At 46.5% G+C, this 23361-nt stretch overlaps 1 protein-coding gene across 10 annotated transcripts in view; it reads right to left on the bottom strand.

Annotated features, from left to right (window-relative positions):
• KCNQ2 (potassium voltage-gated channel subfamily Q member 2) overlaps positions 1-23361 on the bottom strand; it is a 139148-nt gene that overhangs the window by 62547 nt on the left and 53240 nt on the right. For 9 of the 10 annotated variants that reach the window (XM_081867630.1, XM_081867621.1, XM_081867623.1 and 6 more), the window contains exons 3-8: positions 22886-23012; positions 20363-20538; positions 19963-20088; positions 12596-12706; positions 9937-10032; positions 3310-3404 (exon numbers count right to left, since the gene is read on the bottom strand). In XM_081867630.1, the coding sequence (XP_081723756.1) occupies positions 3310-3404; positions 9937-10032; positions 12596-12706; positions 19963-20088; positions 20363-20538; positions 22886-23012 (731 nt within the window). Of the gene's footprint in view, positions 1-2940; positions 2998-3309; positions 3405-9936; positions 10033-12595; positions 12707-19962; positions 20089-20362; positions 20539-22885; positions 23013-23361 lie in introns of those variants that run through there. The other variant, XM_081867622.1, reaches the window with a different exon arrangement.

Here is a 23361-nt window from a genome sequence, read left to right as displayed (position 1 = left end):
TTTTCATCCCCTTGGAAGCCACATGAAATGAGGTTGAGAGCCCATAGCCCAGGCAATGTGAATGAGTATTCCTGGTCCATTCAGCGTGTCTGGCTGTTTATTCCCTTCTTGCCCTGCCCGCCAGCTGCTTCTGCCCCTGTGACGATTCTCTGTTGCCCTACCCAGCCCTGCCTTGCTGGACCTCGTGCCCTGCAAAGACCTTGGCACGATAGCACATTAGAAAACAGTGTCATCGCATCAAGATTACAGTATACTGTATTTTTCGCTCTATAAGACGCACCAGACCACAAGATGCACCTAGTTTTTGGAGGAGGAAAACAAGAAAAAAAATATTCTGAATCTCAGAAGCCAGAACAGCAAGAGGGATCGCTGTGCAGTGAAAGCAGCAATCCCTCTTGCTGTTCTGGCTTCTGGGATAGCTGCGCAGCCTGCATTCGCTCCATAAGACACACACACATTTCCCCTTACTTTTTAGGAGGGAAAAAGTGAGTCTTACAGAGCAAAAAATACAGTAAATACAGTCATACCTCGGGTTACAAATGCTTCGGGTTGCGCGTTTTCGGGTTGCCTACCGTGCCAAACCCGGAAGTACCAGAACAGATTACTTCCAGGTTTGGGCAATTGCACATGTGCAGAAGCACTAAATAGCGCTTTGCGCATGCGCCGAATCGCCGAATCGCAACCCGCGCATGTGCAGATGCAACACTGCGGGTTGCGAACGTGCCTCCTGCATGGATCACATTCGCAACCTGAGCGTCCACCGAATTGCAAACAGCCCCATTGTGTGGCTGCTTGCATTTCACACGGCCCCTGATATCGGACAACAACCGTGGTCAAAAACACACTCAGAATGCCTGCTTGGATATGCCACGCATCAGGAATCAGACTAAATGCAGCTCAGTTTTTTATTTCTAGCAGACGTCTCACTCTGGCCGATAGCAACCCAGCTGCCACTCAACTGGACAAAATCCAATTTATCTCTTACTTTTTTTAGCCTGGCATTCAGCCGCCCAAGGATAAATGAGGAGGAGGTGCTGGACAATGTAACATGACCATTTGCTTTACGGTATGGAAAAGCTTTAATTATGCTGATTAGGATTGTTTTTAGAAAGGATAGACATGCACACGTTTCTGTTGGGCATTATTTGCAAGCATTTTCATTCTGTGTGAGAGAGTTATACCTCCATCCTCCTTTATGCTCTGTGTACGTGCGTCCGTGCGAACGAAGGCAAGGCTGCAATCCTAGATATACTTCCCTGTGAGTAAGCGCCACTTGAACAGAATTGCACTGTAAACATACGGCCTCACTGCAGACGCTCTTGAAACTTGCAAATTTAAGAAACACGACTAACCACAGAGACTTTGTGTCTTTGGAGATGAAGTGGTTGAGGCTCTCCCACGCTTTCTGCTCTGCAGTCCTAGATGCTAAGCTGTGAGAACAAAGTATTCAACCCAGATTTTGAATAGAGTCAGCTCTGCACTTCCACAGCTGAAAATAGCCACATTTACCTGCCGGTGTTAATAGAGGTGCAATGCTCAAAAGGTCTATTTTCTTATGCTGATGGTGTTGTTAGCGCCAGATTTCATCAGACGTTTTTAAGATGTTAATATGGCAGGCTGTGAAAACATCAGGACTGAAATGGTTTACTGTATCACCTCCATGCAGCTCCCCAGACCTTGAAATCTGTGGCACTCCCTGCCTATTGATATCACAGTACTCCTTTCAGAGCCTGCTAAAAGCAGCTTTGCTTAGACAAGCCTACCCGAGGTGCTTAGAAAGCTGACGATCTGTCTATTATTTGAAAGTTTTTAATTATCGCTGTGATCTTTTTCTTAGTGGTAATTTTTCCGTTTTTATCTTTTTTGAAATCACGTTGAGGTTTTTTGGGGGGGGTTCCAATTACAATTAAGCAGTGTATAACTATTAGGAAATAAATAAATAAATAATAATAAACAGCTGGTTGCCCACAGAACAGAGGGTGTTTTTCAGTGTCATCCCTCTCCTAGGACGCTGGTTATCATAGGCTGAGCTTGCCTCTCCTGGTCATTCATCCAGATGATAAACTCACCAGGTAATCTTAGGAAAGTCATTCACGCTCAGCCTCAACATTCACCACCTGCAAAACTGAAGCAATCTTGGATTCCCCAACAGGCTCTAATTGCTTTTATTGATATTGGCCAATGGTCATTGCAACTTTGCATAGAATAAATTTCAGAAATGCAAACTCCCAAAAATTCAGTGCCCGGGATTATTTTTATTAAAAAGAAAAAAAACCACACCCCTAAAAACTGAAAATTAAAACTTCAAAACACAACAAACAGCACAACAGCAAAATAAGTCAATGGGTCCGTCGGATTAAGACATTGTCACAGCTACTAACTATGGAGTCTAACATAGCTCTTGCTGGATTCTCAAGGCTGCCTTAGGCATAGATGGAAGCTCTGTGAGTTGTAAAAACATTGAAATCAAACAGAAGGCAAATCCTATTTCCCCAACTGTGCTAAAATGGCACCAAGAAATTCAGAAAGTTGTTTGGAGCACAAAGAGCAGAACAGAAGGCAGCAATCCTTGCAATCCATGTGGGAACTATCGGAACTGCAACACTGGGCAACTTCCTGGTGGTAAAATAGACTCTGGACCAGCCCCTTTCAAAAAGGTTGTGCATGAACCCACCGGGACAGGAAGAACTACAAAGGGCTTCCTGTTTGGGCTGGGACTTTGTCTTCCTTGCTCTACTGTCCGCCTGCCGCACATCTCCATAAGACTCTACCCCAACTTCTGGTACACAACAAACCATCGTTTGCAAGCAGGTTGTTTGAAAAAGCCAGACTCACCAGAAAATCCCCCGTTACACTGACATACCAGAGCAACTCAAATTGCCAGGGGAAATCAAGAATAAGGTGTTTGTTTTTTAGAGTGGGGTTTGAGTGGTGTTTTTTATTTTTTACCTTTCAGGGGAAGCCCTTCAGGAGGTCTTCTGGCATTTGGCGTGGCCACTGTCACAGAACAACACCAACAACGAGTGCAGAAAAATAAAGATGAAAACCAACACAAAACGTACACACGGACACACATATACAAGAAAAGAACAGAAATTAATACCATGGGCATGGAAACAATGGGGAGATAAATCTGCAACGATTGAAAATAAAACTAAACTTGCGGAAATGGCAGCGGCTGCTCCCGGCAAGCTTTTAAAAGAATGGTGAAAGCAGAATGGTTTGCTTCAACGTAACGAAACAGAAGCATGCTAAGATGGAGGTGGGCACCCACAGAAGAAAAACGAAGTATAATAAGGAAATACTGACCTGTACATGGGGACGGTCACGGTTCGCTCGTAGTAATTCCAAGTCGAATGCAAATCGGTTCGAGTGAGGTTTGTGGCATAGAACCTCCACGCAGCCTGCAAAGGGAATTATTATTATTATTATTATTATTATTATTATTATTATTATTATTTGAATTTATACACTGCCCTTTACCTGTGAGTCTCAGGGCGGTTCATAGAATAAAATCAAGATATAAAACCACAAAATACCTAATAAAAACAGCAACTCAACTCCCGTGCCCCCCCAAAAAACACATTTTAAAAGGGCATAGGATGTAAATCGGATCAACCAAAGGCCTGGTTAAAGAAGAATGTTTTTGCCTGGTGCCTAAAGGTGTACAATGAAGGCGCCAGATCAACTTCCCTGGGGAGAGCATTCCACAGACGGGGAGCCACCGCAGAGAAGGCCCTTTCTCGTGTTGCCACCCTCTGGACCTCTCAAGGAGGAGGTACACAAAGAAGAGCCGAAGATTATCTCAGGGCCCAGGTAGGTTCATGTGGAAAGAGGCGGTTCTTGAGGATGCAGGTGTAATTTAAAGAGGGGTGTGGAAGCAAGGAGAGAGATCTGGTTGCTGCAATCATTTACACCAGGCCGGGGGAGCCGGGGAGCCTTTGGACACTTTTGGACTACAATTCCCATCTGCCCCAGCCAGCAAGGATACCAGGAGCTGAACAGCACCTGGAAGGCCATAAAATCCCCATCCTTAAAGAGGACAGGAAGACCATTTCAGGTGATTCTTCAAGATATCGGTTATCTTGAAGCTCAGCTAGGGAGAGAGTTAGTATCATTTCCCCTGTGGGTGAAAAACCATATGGAGAGGGGGAGAGATTCTGATCAGAAAAACAGCCTATGGAGGAATTGATTAGGCAAGCACACATATTCTCTCTCTCTCTCTCTCTCTCTCCACACACCCCCCTCAGATGTGATGCTCCTCACAGCTTGAGGTGTTTACTTCGTGCAGCATCTACTTTGGCCTCAGATGCCCTGCATAGATCCATATTCTTCCTCTCTCACACTCTGAAGAGCTGTGCCAGGGAATAAGGAACAGTTCCCCACCAGTGCCGCTGGGTGATTTATGCAGCAATTTCCAGTCCCTCTCCCTCCCTCTCCCCACGCCAAGATTTCAGTTCTCCTTATGAAGGGGGATGGGGAGAATGTGATCTTAAGTTGGATTTTTTAAAAAAGAGAAGATGAAAATGTACTCTTGTCTTTATGCACACAGGAATCTGTTTTGGGAGCAGCAGCAAAAACCTGCACCCCAAGAAGGACACTGACAAACTGGAACGTGTCCAGAGGAGGGCAACCAAAATGGTCAAAGGCCTGGAAACGATGCCTTATGAGGAACGGCTAAGGGAGCTGGGCATGTTTAGCCTGGAGAAGAGGAGGTTAAGGGGTGATATGATAGCCATGTTCAAATATATAAAAGGATGTCACATAGAGGAGGGAGAAAGGTTGTTTTCTGCTGCTCCAGAGAAGCGGACACGGAGCAATGGTTCCAAACTACAAGAAAGAAGATTCCACCTAAACATTAGGAAGAACTTCCTGACAGTAAGAGCTGTTCGACAGTGGAATTTGCTGCCAAGGAGTGTGGTGGAGTCTCCTTCTTTGGAGGTCTTTAAGCAGAGGCTTGACAACCATATGTCAGGAGTGCTCTGATGGTGTTTCCTGCTTGGCAGGGGGTTGGACTTGATGGCCCTTGTGGTCTCTTCCAACTCTATGATTCTATGATTTCCAGCGCCATAGCCATGGGAATTCAGGTGAGTTTTCCTGTGTAATTAATTAAGCTTGCCTGCTAAGTCCTTCTTCCCTCCCCACTGTTGCCCAGCTTAAGACTAGCTGACAAAGCTAGCTTCCTTCTGGTGGGGGGTCATGCTCAAGCGATGCTCAGCTGAAGATGACAAGCATCAAGAGAAGTATAGCGTCCAGAACAAGGGCAGTATTAGTACTGCCTTAGTCACACTACACCTGGAATACTATGTCCAGCTCCGGGCACCACAATTTAAGAAGAATATTGACAAGCTGAGATGTGTGCAGAGGAGGGCCGCCGAGATGGTCAAGGGCCTGGAAACCAAGCCTTATGAGGAATGGTTGAAGGAGTTGAGCATGTTTAGCCTGGAAAAGAGGAGAGTGAGAGAAGATATGATAGCCATCTTCAAATATCTCAAGGGCTGTCACATGGAAGATGGAGCAAGCTCGTTTTCTTCTGCTCCAGAAGGCAGGACCCAAACCAATAGCTTCAAGTTACATGAAAGGAGATTTTGACTAAACATAGGAAGAACTTGACAAACCTAGACAGCATCTTAAAAAGCAGAGACGTCACCTTGCCGACAAAGGTCCGTATAGTTAAAGCTATGGTTTTCCCAGTAGTGATGTATGGAAGTGAGAGCTGGACCATAAAGAAGGCTGATCGCCAAAGAATTGATGCTTTTGAATTATGGTGCTGGAGGAGACTCTTGAGAGTCCCATGGACTGCAAGAAGATCAAACCTATCCATTCTGAAGGTAGTCAGCCCTGAGTGCTCACTGGAAGGACAGATCCTGAAGCTGAGGCTCCAATACTTTGGCCACATCATGAGAAGAGAAGACTCCCTGGAAAAGACCCCGATACTGGGAAAGATTGAGGGCACAAGAAGAAGGGGACAACAGAGGATGAGATGGTTGGACAGTGTTCTCAAAGCTACCAGCATGATTTTGACCAAACTGCGGGAGGCAGTGGAAGACAGGAGTGCCTGGCGTGCTCTGGTCCAGGGGGTCACGAAGAGTCAGACATGACTGAATGAGTAAACAACAACAGGAAGAACTTACTGACAGTAAGAGCTGTTTGATAGTGGAACGGTCTCCCTTGGGAGATGGTGGACTCTCCTTCCTTGGGGATTTTAGAGAATAGGCTGAATGGCCGTCTGTCAAGGATGTGTTAGCTGAGATTCCTGCATTGCAGGGTGTTGAACCAGATATCTCTTGAGGTCCCTTCCAGCTCTAGAATTCTGTTAACCTTGGCAGTGCACTGCTTTCCAAATGCTCTCCGTTTCCACCATGATGGGCTGTTCCGAAAATGTTATCCTCTCCAAGCTCCTTTGGTGATTCTTAGGAGCACAAGGTGCTGCCACAGACACACAACTGTCACACGATTGCTCCCTTGACTTTTGTCGTTTCTCTAGTGACTATCAGTGGCTCTGCAGTTCTCCCCCAGTCCCACCTGGAGGCGCCAGAAATTGAGCCCAGAACCTTTTGCCCCTGAGATTATGGCCTTTCCCGACACTGTTTGATTGACTTAGCTTTTCTCCTCCTACCTAAGCATTGCACCCAGGGGCAGCTGATGCCCACCAGGACCAACAGGATGGAAAGCAGAGAGGCTAATGGTAGCCAAAGCCAGACAGAGCCAAAAACAGGCAGAGATGACTAATTCTAGAAGTTACATCAGTAATGATACACTGGGCAAGAGATTATGGTTATAATATACAATTTTCTTCCTGGGTATAAGTTATGAAAAGAGGATTTGAAGTTTACAGCCTGGTGTTCGTTGAAAGAAAATCATATGAAAACAATGTACTGTTGGTATTTGACACCTAGTAAAATTGTGAAAATGGGACACAGGTAGTGCTGTGGGTTAAACCACAGAGCCTAGGACTTGCCGATCAGAAGGTTGGCGGTTCGAATCCCCACGACGGGGTGAGCTCCCGTTGCTCGGTCCCTGCTCCTGCCAACCTAGCAGTTTGAAAGCATGTCAAAAGTGCAAGTAGATAAATAGGCACTGCTCCGGCGGGAAGGTAGACGACGTTTCCGTGCATTGCTCTGGTTCGGCAGAAGCGGCTTAGTCTTGCTGGCCACATGACCCGGAAGCTGTACGCCGGCTGCCTCGGCCAATAAAGCAAGATGAGCGCCGCAACCCCAGAGTCGGCCACAACTGGACCTAATGGTCAGGGGTCCCTTTACCTTTACTTAAAAATGTGAAAATGTATAGAACCGGTTCAGATGTGTGCTGGAAATGTAAAAGGATATGTACAGGATGTTTCATCATGTGAGGTGGTAAAAGCTTTCTGTGAAATGATATATAATGAGTTGAAAAAAATGTTTAAGATAACTTTTGTTTTTAAAAAACAGAGGCTTTTTTGTTAGGCATTATAGGTGTGGAACTACCAAAAGAAAAGAAAATACTGTTTATGTATGCAACAACAGCAGCAAGGATGCTTCTTACCCAGAGATGGAAAGAAGAAGAAGTACCAACCAGAGACGAGTGGCAGACCAAGCTGATGGAAGATGCAGAAATGGCAAGACAGGCGGGAAAGATCAGAAATCAGGAAGACCAAGTATTTTTAAAAAGACTGGAATAGCTTTCCAACATAGTTGAGAGATCACTGTAAACTGCTGAAATCATTGGCAGGAATACAATGACACTTGTAAAGGAGAATGGATTTTGGATACTATGATTATATAACAGATAAAGGTAAAGGTAAAGGGACCCCTGACCATTAGGTCCAGTCGTGGCCGACTCTGGGGTTGCGGCGCTCATCTCGCTTTACTGGCCGAGGGAGCCGGCGTACAGCTTCCAGGTCATGTGGCCAGCATGACTAAGCCGCTTCTGGTGAACCAGTGCAGCGCACGGAAACGCTGTTTACCTTCCCGCCGGAGCGGTACCTATTTATCTACTTGCACTTTGACGTGCTTTCAAACTGCTAGGTTGGCAGGAGCAGGGACCGAGCAGCGGGAGCTCACCCCGTTGCGGGGATTCGAACCGCCGACCTTCTGATCAGCAAGTCCTAGGCTTTGTGGTTTACAGTAAAAGATGCGGGAATAAAATCTTAGAATTGGAACCCCTGGAGGGAATGAAGGAGCTCTCAAGGTTCAAAAGAACCCTTTTATAAATGTGTGAAAATGTTATGTTTATGGTGTATAACTTTTGTGCAAAATTAATACACACACATATATATAAAAGATGATTAATTCTAGTTTTGCCTCCATCCTCCTCCCTACCGAGATCTGCAGGGGTAAAACTGAGACGAAGGAGGGGGCTGACAGCCATGAGCTGATTGCACAATAGGAAGGCAAGCAGGTAGAGGCTGGCACTACCGCATTTGCCACAGCAGACCAGCCACCACCGCTTGCGCCCATTCCACAGCTTGCAAGGCTCAAAGACTACTTTCCAAGCAAAAGGTTCGCACTGATAAACTCTTTTTAAAAGCTAAATCTTTGCAAGGGAGATGCAGGGTGGCACAGCAGCAAGAGTTCTGGACCTTAGCTGCCCTTCAATGTCCTCCTCTCCCCCACCTGGCTTCCTGTTCCGCCTCGTAGGGGCAGCGCCAGGAGGCAAGGGGCAGCCCCACGGGAGTTACCCGAAACTCAGAGAAAGGGTGGCATCTAAATGCAGTAATGAGTTCCGAGTGCCGAGAGGCCTGCAATTTCACCTGATTGCAGATTCAGCATTTCCCTGGCACAGCCTTTGATATGTGTTGCTGCAGCGTATAAATAGAAGTTGGATTTATTTATTTTTAAACCCTGGAGTCCTGCACACAGCAATCAGGGGGAAATTATTAGCTGGCATGCTGCGCCTAAGAAAAACAGATGGAACTCTGGGTTCTGGCTCAGAGTGTGGTGGGAATTGGTCCACCGGGGAGGAGCAAGTGCCTTGTGGCTATAGAAGAAGGAAGGAAGAAAAATAGTTCAACGCTGTAATTTTAGTCTCGAGGGGAAGGCCAGAGCAGAGGCAGGTGGAGCTAAGAGACTATTGTTTTCTTTGCCCTTAGCTAAGCATCTGATGATGCCTGAAGTCCCCTCATTAGTAGAAAACTATGAAGACAATGTAACATGTGTAAAAACGCCCAGCACTCTTGGTTCTGTTGCATCAGAGTAATCTTGGCCAACTGGCATTTAGCGAGGTAAAGGTAAAAGGACGGTTAAGTCCAGTCGAAATCAACTACGGGGTGCGGTGCTCATCTCTGCTTTCAGTCCAAGGTAGCCGGCATTGTCCACAGACAGCTTTTCTGGGTCATGTGGCCAGCATGACTAAATCGCTACTGGCACAAAGGAACACCGTGATGGAAACCAGAGCACACGGAAACGCCGTTTACCTTCCCGCCAGAGCGGTACCTATTTATCTACTCGCACTGGCATGCTTTCGAACTGTGAGGTTGGCAGGAGCTGGGACAAAGCAACAGGAGCTCATGCCGTTGAACGGATTCGAACTGCTGACCTTCCGATCAGCAAGCCCAAGAGGCCCGGTGGTTTAGACCACAGCGCCACCCACATCCCCTCATTTTGCAAGATGCAAACCTGAGTGTTCCCCCACAGAGAGCTGCCCTTGAAGACTCGCCCAGCTCAGAAAGTCTCCAAAGACCTGCTAATGGGACTTCATTTATTTGAAAATTTATATCCCACCCTTCTGTTGCTTATGTTCCACTCGGGGCAGCTGTCAATTAAAACCAACCGTAAAATACCATTTATTTTTTTTGTTTAGCGTCCGCTTGAGGCTCACTTCTCCCTCTCTCTCTCTCTCTCTCTCTCTCTTTCCTCTTCACCTCCTCCCTGCTTTTTGCCCCCCATGGGCACAGATTGCAGACCCCAATCTTCCTGTTCCAGCCCCCTCCAAGCACCCACATTCCAGTCTTCTCACCTGAATCAGGCCCGCCGCAGGGTTCCTCCTCTTCTCAAAGTGCTTTTGACGGTGCTGCTCTTGAACCTTCAGTGCAAATCCAGAACCTAGAATACCCTGGGAATAAAGAATAGTGCTATTTCCAGTTAACATGGTCAATGGACTCATTCGTCTGTCCCTTATACCAGATTCCGTTGAGGGGGAAAACATGCCCCTTTAAGAATCACTAGTAGAAGGGACACATTATCTTCAAGTATCTAAAGAATAAGTGAAAAACACACAGAGGAGGACCTGAATCTATAGAGGCACCTAGGCCAGCAACAGATCATGTGATTGGGCAGTGGCAGTCAGGTCACCTGACCTTCCAACACCTGCGTTACTGCTGCTTACTTGAAAGGAGGGAGGTGGCAGTGGTCAGGGAAGGTTGGTGCAGTACATCAGCCCTCGGGTTCAGCATCAGTTACTCAGTTTGGGGGGCAGCACAGAAAGCGGGGTTTGCGGCCCCAAATGGCCCCGAACCAGCACGCCACTCTGGCACTGGTTTGGAGTCAATCGGACAAGGTTGGGTTGTTGGCCCTCCACTTGCAACCCCAGTTTGAGCATCTATTGCTCAGTCTTGGGGGGGGGGCTGCACAAAATGTGGAGATTGCAGCACAAAACTTGGACATCGGTTTGGCGGGGATCTGGAATTTTAGAGTCCTGCATTAATGAAGCTGGCCAATCGTGAAATCCTTTCCTCGCCTCCAGTGCTGCGAGAAAGCCACTTCCGCCCTACAAAGGAGGTGGGGTTGCGGGCTTCACAGCCCCACATGATTGGGGGGATTCCCGGCCGTGTCACACCCTGGCCAGCCAATCAGCTGGCTCAGGGGGAGTGGCCTGCCCTATTTAAGGCAGGATGCGGCCGGGGATCTCCCTCTTTCCCCACCTGCCAGTTGTTCCTGCTTTTCCCACCCTCCCGCCCTATAAGGTTTTCGTTCCTTGACCTTGCTATGGACCTTGGTTGGTCGCCGTTGAGGGGCCTGGTAGGAATTTTTCCACTTGGCAAATTGGCACCAGCCACTTAGTTTTCGCCTACCCCGTCACAACTTTCTTGGTATTGGCAGTTAGGCATTGGTATTGCTCTGTAGATGGAAGAGGGGAGGTAGCACCATCACCTGCCCCACATATTGAAGGGTAATCTGATAAAGGATTCCAGGGGGGCATGGCCCTGTCCAAAGCCTGGGGAGGTGAGGGCCTAAGGCACGCCCCCTATTGGTGACCCCGGGGGAGTTCCTAGTTGATGTGCATCAGCAGGACTCCCCCTACTGGTGGTTAACCCTTCCCGGACTTCAAGCAGATGGGCTGAAGTCGGATATAGTCTGTTAGGACCAATGCCTAAGCCAATACCACTCATCACCTGTAACCAATAAAGCTGTGGCCTTATTTAGCCCATTAACCTTAATAATTGTGTCATGTGTCTTTATTTCCACTGGGGGGGGGGACTTGCCACACAAGTGCAGCCCTGAAGGATCTCGCCTCCCCTGTAACGTAATAAGGCTGCATTCTCAGATGAGACCTCCTCATGGAAATCAATGGCAGGTTTGTGGCGATCAGAAACAGTAGCACCAGATTGGCTCTGCCAGCACATCTGCACTGTGTCGACTTCTTAACCACATCACCCATCAGGAGGTCAGGGCAACAAGGAGGTCAGGGCAACATCATGTCCCCAATACATTGCCTACTACTGATTCAGTCTCCCTTCTCTCTTACCCTGGGAATAGGTGTATCTGTGATCTACAAAAGTGATTTGAATTTAAAAAAACTACATGGTGCCCCGCAAGACGAATGCCTTGCAAGACGGAAAACCTGCTAGATGAAAGGGTTTTCCGTTTTGGAGGTGCTTCGCAAAACGAATATCCTATGGGCTTGCTTCGCAAGACGAAAATGTCTTGCGAGTTCCTGCGGGGGTTTTTTTCCTCCCCCCCCCCTTTTTTCTAAGCCGCTAAGCCGCTTATCCACTTATCCGCTAAGCCGCTAAAAGCCGCTAATAGCGCTAATCTGCTAAGCCGTCAATGGGCTTGCTTCGCAAGACGAAAAAACCACTAGACGAAGAGACTCGCGGAACGGATTCTTTTCGTCTTGCGAGGCACCACTGTAAATCCATGGCTGTATGAACTTCTGTGTGGATGGAAAGTGTGGATGGAGCTGGGATCATGCACCAGCAACATGTACAGGGCAAGATCAGACTTCAGAAATATCGTCTGAACTGGACCCAACTGCTGATGATTCAGGAGAGCAACTCCAAACTCAACACCTCTACAGCAACCTCAGGGGTATCTGTCCTTGTGAAACAGGGTGAAGAACCTCTTTGGCTCCACCAGGCTAGATCCAGGCCAGGTTAGCATTGGCCTCACTGGCCAAAGGTGACATTGTTAGGACGTCGCATGACTGGCAGGCAGGTTGTTCCGCCCACCTGTCAAAATCCATTGAATCAGTAGAACTGCTGAGCTGAGTATGGCTTAACTCCCACTCATCAGCTGATGATCAGGGACTAAATCGCTGGCTTGGTTCTCCACTCTTGATGTAGAACAATGAATCACACAGAGTGATGGAAGGGTTAAAAAAAAGTCATTTCCCGCAACATCCTGCCAATGCTACTTTCATCACTGAGCTTAATAAAAAATGCCTAGTGCCTACTTACAGCTGGAAGAGCGAAAAAGGAAACGCCAATCAGGGTGAAAGTTGCAGCAAGGAGGCGTCCATTCCAAGTTTGCGGATATTTGTCCCCGTAGCCAATGGTAGTCAGTGTAATCTGAGGAAAGGCAGATATCATCAATAGCGGTTCTTCGAGGGTTGGGTGTCTAATAGACTGCAAACTTTTTCAAAAGACTAAAATATTTCCGTATGAAATTTCACTCCCAATAATTCTTTCCTAAGATAAATTAATATTGTATCTTCTGACTTTTTTAAAATAATATTTTTATTTGCTTTTCTGTTATATCTTGCCATCAGTACATACTCTGTTACATTTGTGTTTAAAACAAAAATACGTAAAGGTGACAACCTAAATATAAAACATGAGCATATAATAAAAATGGTAACATATCTACAATCCTCCAAGTTGTTTAATTCCTGTATGTCTTTACTTTTACTTTCCTTCCACTCTTTCCATGATTTCCTTTTTAACTGCATTTTCTTATTCTTCTACATTATTCTCATTACCTTACATACTGTAACATAGGCTTCTTTCCATGTTTCTGGGATTTTATCTGTTTTTAAAAATCTCATTCATCACATCTTTTAATGGGTTTACCAATTGTTCCCTTTTTTTATATATCTTCTGACTTTTTAAAAACTAATGCTAAATTTGGGCTAGTCTACATCTATAAGCATTCATTCATAAGTGGGAATGCTGTTTGGACAAAAAAAATAAAAATATTGGGGCGAACACAGGATTTTTGGCAAAATAATCTTAATTGGGAAAATGGTGTCCTCTGATTTATTTTGCTGTGTTCATCACAGGTCGGCAAGGGGAGAATGAAATTATCACCAAATAAGAAAAGTATCATCAGTTACAAAAAAAACCTGCCGCATCTGGGCTAGAACCTTTCTCCCTAGTGATACACTTGTTTTGTGTGTGTTGTGGTTGCTTATCTTCAAAAATATTCCAACAAATGAAGGTTCCTAATCCCCACCACGTGTTGCAAGCTGAAATGGTACAGCCCAGGTAAATCCACTGCATGCCTAATCCAATTATCTGTTTATGCGACTGAGAATTTTAACCACTTGTTTAACTCTTTTTCCTTGCTGCAGTTCTTCCAGGTGGTCCTTTTCCTCTGTACCGAGGGGAAAGAGGAAAGAGCAGAATGCATAATCTTTCCCCATCCTTATCTGCCCCTCACTTCACTTCTGTTTTAGACTGTAGCCCCCTTGAGGGCAGGAAGCCATTTAATTTTGCCTGTGCAGTGGAGATTTGAACCCTGGTCTCCCAGGTCCTATTTTGGCACCCGATTCGCTGCACCACACTTGCTCTCATTTGCACTGATTATCACACACACACACACACACACACGAAAGAAACCTGAGAAGGCCATGTGGGATGTGAAACACAAGAGCAGTCAAGTACAACATCACTAGAGTGAACACGTTTATACATGGGGAGGAATGTTTGTCCAGCCAGCAGGTAAACTTCCTGTTTCTTTCTGGGCTGGAACAGACTTCCTCTGTGGTGGGCGTGGCCTCACCTGTGCAGGTAAGGACAAAAGCAGAGGGCAGAGCAGCCATCTCTCTCTTTGTCCTCTCTCCAGCCAAGAGAGGACAAAGGGACTGTCTCCTTATCAGATAGTATCCAGGTGTTACTTTTCTAAGTCTGCCTTCTGGGATCCGATTGTGAACAGAATGTGAGTAAACTCTTTTTATACTTTTATAGAAGACTGTGTCGTGTCTTATCTTTTATGAGGGAATAAAGGGAAAATACCAGAACAGTTATTATAGAGGCTTTAGCGAGCCTGAGCAAACGCATCCGCTGTGAGTTTAAAAAGGGGAATGTTACTCTGCTAAATTGTGAACTTGTTAATACAAGTTGGAAAGGCTATAATCAAACAATATATCCTCTCCTGCATCCCTGAACATTCCCGCAGGCCACCCTCTTGATACCTGGAGAGGAAGTGGGCATGGTTTATAGCCAGTGAAGATGAGGATATGGGTTTGAAAAATCATAGAATCGTAGAGTTGGGAGGGACCCTGAGGATCATCAAGTCTGTTATAAGAAGTTTAAGGTCTCAAATATAGAGTAAATATTCATAAATGCACACATATCTAAATATATGAACCATGTGTCTGAAATAGTATGGGAGAGCAATCCTGAAGCCATTTTGACTCTCCCAATGACCTCAAATATTCCTCTGCAGTAAGGGAGGCAAATGGGGAAAGCCTTCCCATTGTCCTTTTGCTTGCAAATCATGTCCTAAGGGTGTATTTGTTTATGAATTGGGTGAGCCTGTGACCTGGATTCAGGAATTAAAGTATTTACCATCACAAAAGAATGGCCAGGCCGCCCAGGTAAAGCAATCAGTGACCATTATCAGGTATCCTAGCATAGCAGACAGGATTTCTGTCGTAGACCGCCTCCTTCTGTGATAACAAAACAAATTCCTTCCAGTAGCACCTTAAAGACCAACTAAGTCAGTTCTTGGTATGAGCTTTCGTGTGCATGCACACTTCTTCAGATACCTATGACTATGGCAGACCAACACGGCTACCTATCTGTAACTCCTTCTGTGATGTATATATGATGTTTAGGGGGGTGGTCTTGGGCTACAGGGTGGGCAATTTCAAAAGTCTATATAAGGGCTTGCGCACCATTGTTCAGGGTTCTCCTCCCTCCTGCATGTGGTGAGTGGGGACCCTGTTGCAACAGTTTATTTCCTTTAATAAAGATCAGGCTTAATTAGCAGCTTTGCTTCTCAATATACACTGTTGTTGTTTGTTGTTGTTGTTGTTTAGTCATTTAGTCGTGTCCGACTCTTCATGACCCCATGGACCAGAGCACGCCAGGCACTCCTGTCTTCCATTGCCCCCCGCAGTTTGGTCAAACTCATGTTTGTAGCTTCGAGAACACTGTCCAACCACCTCGTCCTCTGTCGTCCCCTTCTCCTTGTGCCCTCCATCTTTCCCAGCATCAGGGTCTTTTCCAGGAAGACTTCTCTTCTCACGAGGTGGCCAAAGTATTGGAGCCTCAGCTTCAGGATCTGTCCTTCCAGTGAGCACTCAGGGCTGATTTCCTTCAGAATGGAAAGGTTTGATCTTCTTGCAGTCCATGGGACTCTCAAGAGTCTCCTCCAGCACCATAATTCAAAAGCATCAATTCTTCGGCGATCAGCCTTCTTTATGGTCCAGCTCTCACTTCCATACATCACTACTGGGAAAACCAATATACACTGTTTGGCCTCTATTATTTCCTTCTACCAATAGGGAACCCTCAAGGACTCTATGCGGGCTCCGGAATACCCCATAAGGGAATGGGAGCAGTTTTTTTCTTCTAACAAGTCCAACTCTCTGCAATGCAGAAATTTGCAGTTGTCCCATACAGAAATCGGACCTGCAATCTCAGCGTTCTCAGCACTGTGCTCTAACCAAGTGAGCTACCCAGTACAGTGGTACCTCGCAAGACGAATGCCTCGTAAGACGAAAAAACGCGCAAGACGAAAGGGTTTTTCGATTTTTGAGTTGCTTCGCAAGACGGTTTTCCCTATGGGCTTGCTTCGCAAGACGAAACGTCTTGCGAGTTTGTTTCCTTTTTCTTAAAACCGTTACTGTAATACTGTAATACTGTGCCAAATTTGAAGCAGGAACTGGGCTGGCAGGGAGCGAGCGAAGGAGCGACCTACCTTTTCCGGTTTCAGCCTTGGGGAAGGAGAGCGTCTCGCTCCGCGAATGAACGCAAGGCAAGAAAAGAGCGGGAGCAAATCTCTTCCAAGCGCGATCGAGCACGACAATTAGTCCTGAGTTCCGAGCAGAGTAACCCGATACGAGAGAGAGAGAGAGAGAGAGAGAGAGAGACTCCGGAGACAGAGCATGTGCGTAAAAGCGCACGAAAGCAAGACTGCAGAAGGAGCCAAAGAACAAATAACGGACTTGGGCGCAACAGAAGTGGGATCTAGCAGAACGACGCAGAGGGATCCTCTTCTGGAGAGGGCACAGAGGAGGCAGGTGGGCTGGGATCCAGCGGATCTGGCTGGGTCTCTGCGCCGCCGCCGCCTCTCTCTCTCTCTCCCCCTCCCCACGTGGCTGCTCCATTTTGCCCTAACTGCGCGAAGACAGGAGGAGGGGGACCAAGGAGGAGGAGGAGGAGGAGGCATCCACTGCGCTTGGGCCGCTGCGAAGGCGCCTTTGCGGGGGTGGGAAGAAGCCGGGAGCAGCTGCCGAGACTGTGGGGAGCCTGGCGGCGTGGCGCAAGGTAACGGGGGGAGCAAGGGAGAGCCCACGCCGGGCGCTTCGTGCGTCCGCCCTCGGTTCCTGGGCTCGAACTTCCTTTGGCACCTCGTGGAGAGAGAGGGAGAGGAGCGGGCTGGGGCTTTGATGTGGGACGCGGTTTGGTGGAGCGAAGACGCGGCAAGGCTTGGCGGCAGAGGAAGGGGGGCTCTTTTCGTGGGGAGGTGGGAGGGGGTGTCTTTGCCTCTTCCCGGCAACAGATCCTCCAGGCTGGGGAAACTCCTCCTGCTGGGGAGCGACCCGCTTTGTGCTTTGCCCGCTATCCCATTATAAAAGGAGTACTGTACTGTAATAATGTTCATAATACAGTACCAGGGTGCATCCGTGCTTCGCAAGACGAAAAAATCGCAAGACGAAACAACTCACGGAACGAATTAATTTTGTCTTGCGAGGCACCACTGTACAGAAGAAAGGTGATTCCAGAATGGCTGAAAGTTAATCAGGAGTCCTTTCACCCCACCAAACATTATTCGACCGCCATGCACTCCATGTCTATCCAGTGTGAATCTTTTCAGCAACTCCTGCTGACCTGCTTCCCATTTTAAACAGCTCATTAGCCAGAAGGAACAAATTAATGGCTCCTTCACACCCCCTCATTAAAAGCTCAGATTTTCTCCCTTTCTTCCTAGTATTGCAGTCCTAAAATAGGAGCTAGGGGAAGTGGGAAAGAATTCAGGGATACGGCTAGGGAGGTTGGAAGTTTGCTGCAAGGCCAAAATTGCCAAAGCACCTACTGTTCTCGCAAGGCAATTAGCATTTTGCTTATCAATGCAGATCAGCTCTTCTTCAAGCTGGCAAAGGACCCCCAGGCTTGGGGCAAAGGGCTTTGTTTTTTCTAGACAGCCGTAGTTTGGAAAAAAAATTGGCATGCAAGTTTTATTATTGACTCAGTAAATCATATATTTCTTTACTGACAATTGTGACAACTAATCTATTATTATTATTATTATTATTATTATTATTATTATTATTAACCCTAGTTTTTCCTTTAATTTCTTTTTGTTGTTATTAAAACTCCATTTTGTAAAATGGGAAGAGCAGCAAACAGGTGGAGCTGAGTGGAGAATCATTGCTCACCTGGCTTCCCAATATGGAGATTGCTGCCAGTAACCGAAAAGGTGAAGGGGTGAAGAGGTCACTACAGTGCGGGCACAGCAACAGGAGCATCAGAGTGGGTCTGCCACCGTGCCCACGCCGAGCCAACCTCCCCACTTCCTCTTCATCTCGGTTACCAGGAGCAGCCTCTACAACAGGAAGCCAGTTCACCAACACTGGCTCAGCCAATGCAAAGCATCTAACATCAAAGAAAATAGTAATAATAATAATAATAATAATAATAATATATTACTTATACCCCACCCATTTTGCCGGGTCTCCCCAGCCACTCTGGGCAGCTTCCAACAGGATACTGGAAAATAATAATAATAATAATAATAATAATAATAATAATAATAATAATAATAAATTTATTTATTTATTTATTTATACATACCCCACCCATCTGGCTGAGTTTCCCCAGTCACTCTGGGCAGCTTCCAATTGAGTGTTAAAAACAATACAGCATTAAATATTAAAAACTTCCCTAAACAGGGCTGCCTTCAGATGTGTTTTAAAGATAAGATAGCTGCTTATTTCCTTCACATCTGAAGGGAGGGCGTTCCACAGGGCGGGCGCCACTACCAAGAAGGCCCTCTGTCTGGTTCCCTGTAACCTCACTTCTCGCAATGAGGGAACCGCCAGAAGGCCCTCGGTGCTGGATCTCAGTGTCCAGGCTGAACGATGGGGGTTCCACAGAGTGGGTACCACCACCGAGAAGACCCTCTGCCTGGTTCCCTATAACTTTACTTCTTGCAGTGAGGGAACCTACAGGCGGCCTTCAGTGCTGGACCTCAGAAATACTTCTCTTGCAGCAACATTTTCCCAACACTCAAAATGCAGCATTTGGGGAATGAGGAAATGTCAGCGCCATGTGGTTGCGTTTCTTTTTTTCTTTTTCTCTCCCACGTCACGCTTCAGTTGTAGAAATGCGTAGACTATAGGTACATTGTTGGCACCTACCAGATGGTGCCCATCACATCCCTGGCGATGAGTAATGCAAATCTCCACTACAACATCCATGCCATTTTTAATACTATTTTTAACTTATTATAGGCCTGAGCCGTCTCCACACTGTGATGTTATAATACGAAATATAATACCCTTTCTAAAAGTCACAGGCAGCAGCATGACTACCCCACAAAACACACACACACACACACACACACACACACACCATCCCTTGCAAAAGACCTTTGGGATTTTCATTAAAGTCTACAGACTCCACTCCCCCTTGATGCTTTGCATTCCGCTTGCACATCTTGGAGAGCAGGCTGCTTTTCCCACCCCCTACGGCTCCCTCTGTTGATGTAACAGACTAACTGATTCGTTTTTCTTTCCAAACTTGGGAGCTGTTGGAATTTTGATTCGTTCCTCCATCTGTGGCTTCTTCCACGTACTTTGCAATGAAAGCCCAAACTCCCCATCTGAATGAGATCGAGAAAAACGGGGGCGGGGGAATAAAAGGGCAACTACATCTGCCAGAGAACCTCGCTAATTGCCACTTTGTTTTTCTCTTAATCCGATAATCTGCGCACAGGAAGACAAAGGCAGAACAAAAGCACCATCTCGCCTTGCTTCTGTACAAAGCTCACAAGTATTCATGCTCTTCTAGCAGAGAGTCTTCGTTAATTTTACAAAGCACACTCACAACTTCCGGGTTTGCAGTGTTTAGGTTCCAAGTTGTTTGAGTACTAAGGCGTTTGAGAACCAAAGTACCACTGTGTCGGCTATTGGCAAGGAGATGCACAGTTCACACCATTATCTCACACCAAGTTTGGCCCTCAATAGAGTGTGAAAGTGCAAGCTGAAATCACAAGAGAAAGAGGAGCAGGAGGAGATATCCACATCATGCAAAGCCAAGGTTGGACCCATCGTCAGAAGTGCATAAGAAACTAATATTTCCTAGGGCTTAAGCCTAGGGCTCATAGCAGCTACTTCACTGTCATGGCAAGAAATTGACCTCAAGGCGATACTCACCAAGCCCCACCAGAGTGCATCTGCATAGGTGTCAAAGTGATCGTTTTCTCCCTTCTCAGCCAAGTACACCAGGAAGGAGGCTAGAATGAGGCAAAGGAAACCAATATACCAGGCAGTGATCAGCTCCTGCAAAACAATGAAGGAGAAAGAATGGAACAGCACGTCTCAAATGCAACGGTTTTTCCGTAATGCACAGAGCAGCCTTTGCAAAACAGGTGCCCTCCAGATCTCTGGGACTGCAGCTCCCACGAGTCCTATTTGCAGCAGCAGAAATGTTTGCTCATTTTTTAATGCTCTCGTGACGATCGTCAGCCACAGTTGATGGGAAAGCGGCACGCAACTTATTAAATCAAATCAGGCTATATAGCAAGGGCTGATTGCCCAGGTCTCTGCTGCTCACCTTGCTGTGGGCATACACCACCGACCCGAGAAGCTTCCACGTGCCTCCTCGCCGGTCCATTCGGATCATGCGCAGGATCTGCAGAAACCTCAAACTTCTGAGTGCAGAGGTGGCAAAGACATTCCCCTGGGACCCAGCAGCCAGCACAGCGATGGAAGCAATTAACACCATGATGTCTGTGTATGGATAAGCAAGGATGGAATAATAATAATAATTTAATAATAATAATTTATTATTTATACCCCGCCCATCTGGCTGAGTTTCCCCAAGCAAGTGTTAAAAACAATACAGCATTAAATATTAAAAACTTCCCTAAACAGGGCTGCCTTCAGATGTCTTTTAAAGATAAGATAGCTGCTTATTTCCTTCACATCTGAAGGGAGGGCGTTCCACAGGGTGGGCGCCATTACTGAGAAGGCCCTATGTCTGGTTCCCTGTAACCTCATTTCTTGCAATGAGGGAACCACCAGAAGGCCCTCAGTGCTGGATCTCAGTGTCTGGGCTGAATGATGGAGGTGGAGATGCTCCTTCAGGTATACAGAACCAAGGTTTGTTTAGGGCTTTAAAGGTCAGCACCAAAACTTTGAATTGTGCTCGGAAACATACAGGGAGCCAATGCAGATCTCTCAGGACCAGTGTTATTTGGTCCCAGCGGCCACTCCAAATCACCAGTCTAGCTGCCGCTTTCTGAATTAATTGCAGTTTCCGTGTCACCTTCAAAGGTAGCCCCACGTAGAGTGCATTGCAGTAGTCCAAGCAGGAGATAACTAGAGCATGCACCACTCTGGCAAGACAGTCCACAGGCAGGTAGTGTCTCAGCCTGCATACCAGGTGGAAAGAGAAGAAAGGTTGTTTTTATTATTTGTATTTATATTTGTACAGTGGAACCTTGGTTCTTGAACTTAATCCTTTCCGGAAGTCCGTTCGACTCCCAAAAAGTTTGAAAACCAAGGCACGGCTTCCGATTGGCGCAGGTGTCCTGGAAACAATTGCTGACAGCCGCTTCAGACATTCGGCTTCTGAAAAACATTCAAAAACCAGAACACTTAGTTCCGGGTTTTCAGTGTTTGGGAGCCAATTTGTTCATCAATTAAGCAGTTCGAGAACCAAGGTTCCACTGTATTTGTGTACCTTCTCTTTGCAGAGTATAACATTTTCACTTAATCCAACTTTTTCTGCCCTTCCGTGTCATTTTAAGCTTCCAGGTGCATGTTATGGGCCAAACAACATGTTACGTTAAATGCTTCTTCCACATTTGGGGGTGTTTGGCCTCGTCTAGATGTATCACTAGACTACGGTTTAGTGTGTACATGTTTAGCCTCCTCCTGATGGGGAAATTTGTCATGCAGCCAATTCAACCACATCAGGTGTCGGGCTGGTGGGCATGTTTTGGTGGGAAACAGCCTCACTGGCCAAACTGGGACCCACGCTGGGCGAAATCTGGCCTGCAGAGCAGCGGTTCTTCATCCCTGCTCTATCCAGACAAGGAAGAAGCATTATCAGAATTCAAGGACCCATTTCAGGCAAGAAAAATCCATTTGGGGTACAAAGCACTGTCAGTGAGAGGTGCAGCAATTCATCTCTGTCCATTGTTTTCCACGAGAACAAGTTCTGAGGCTCTTGCAATTATTACAACCTTCTGCAATTTTTTAAGCCTTCAAGTTGGCTAAGCCATGGGTAGGCAAACTAAGGCCCAGGGACTGGATCTGGCCCAATCGCCTTCTAAATCCGGCCCATGGACGGCCCAGGAATCAGTGTGTTTTTACAGGAGTAGAATGTGTCCTTTTATTTAAAATGCATCTCTGGGTTATTTGTGGGGCGTAGGAATTCATTCATATTTTTTTTTCAAAATATAATCCGGCCCCCCACAAAGTCTGAGGGGCAGTAGACCGGCCCCCTGCTGAAAAAGTTTGCTGACCCCTGGGCTAGGCATTATGCAAACTGCTGTGGGCAGGATCCACAAGGCTCTCACAATCTATTACTCTTTAGATCAGAGCTTTCCAAACTGTGTGTCACGACACGTCAGTGTGTCGGCTGCATTGTGTAGGTGTGTCACGCAAACACTCTTATAAGGGGGTTGTTTAACCTCCGGTTTGCTAGTAAAACTGAATTATGGTGTTGAAAAATGATGCATGTCTAAAAAATGTGTCGCCAACATGAAAAGTTTGGAAAGCTCTGCTTTAGAGACTCTTCTCCCAGCAGGCAGATCGAACAATTATTTGTGTTAAATTGTGGGTGAACATATCAGATGACACAGCAATTCTCCAAAACAGCTCTTGTTTATTCACTGGCCAGAACAGAACTGAACTAAAGGGTTCAGCCAGCCTGCTTATATAGAGCTCCAGTACAACGTAACTGTAACAACTTTCTGTAACTAGCCAATCACTGAATGTCACTTTCAATCCCCTATTTGCATATGTAGACCTGAGTCTACAGTATCCCCCTGCTGGCCCAGGGTGAGAACTTCAGTACATAACAATTTGCAACCAGAAGCAGCCAACTCAGCCAAAAAGCACTTCTTACCGATGACACAGAAGGGTTTTCGGGCGAACTTCAACCTTCCTCTCCAGCCACGGTATCGGCAGCAGCAGCCGGCAGCCCAGATCCTCACAAAATACTCCACACCGAAGACCACAATGGTGACTATTTCCTGCAGCGAAGAAAGTATTATAAATCCAGCATGGCAACACAAGAAAGGCAATCCTTTAGGATCAGGGTGTTCCCAGACAGGGACTTCATTTGCAAATGCATCGCAAAGATATTGCAAATGGGTTGCAAGCAACAGGTTTTTGTTATTATTTATGGTTGCTGCTGTTGTTTATTGCTGGGGGGGGGGGTTGCTTACTGTATTTCCCCCAGAAAATCTGTCTCAAATGGGATGGAAATATGATGCCAACATCATCACATGGCACTGGAGGGAAAACATGCATACATTAGAAGCAACAAGCCCACAATAAACTCTCATCTGGAAGCACCCTCGGTTTTGCATGTGCACTTTT

The sequence above is a fragment of the Podarcis erhardii genome, assembly GCF_964252035.2.
Source record: "Podarcis erhardii genome assembly, chromosome: 6".
In the NCBI taxonomy this organism is placed as follows: Eukaryota; Metazoa; Chordata; class Lepidosauria; order Squamata; family Lacertidae; genus Podarcis; species Podarcis erhardii.
Note: the sequence above shows the minus strand (reverse complement) of the source record. Positions and strands in the feature narration are given on the sequence as shown.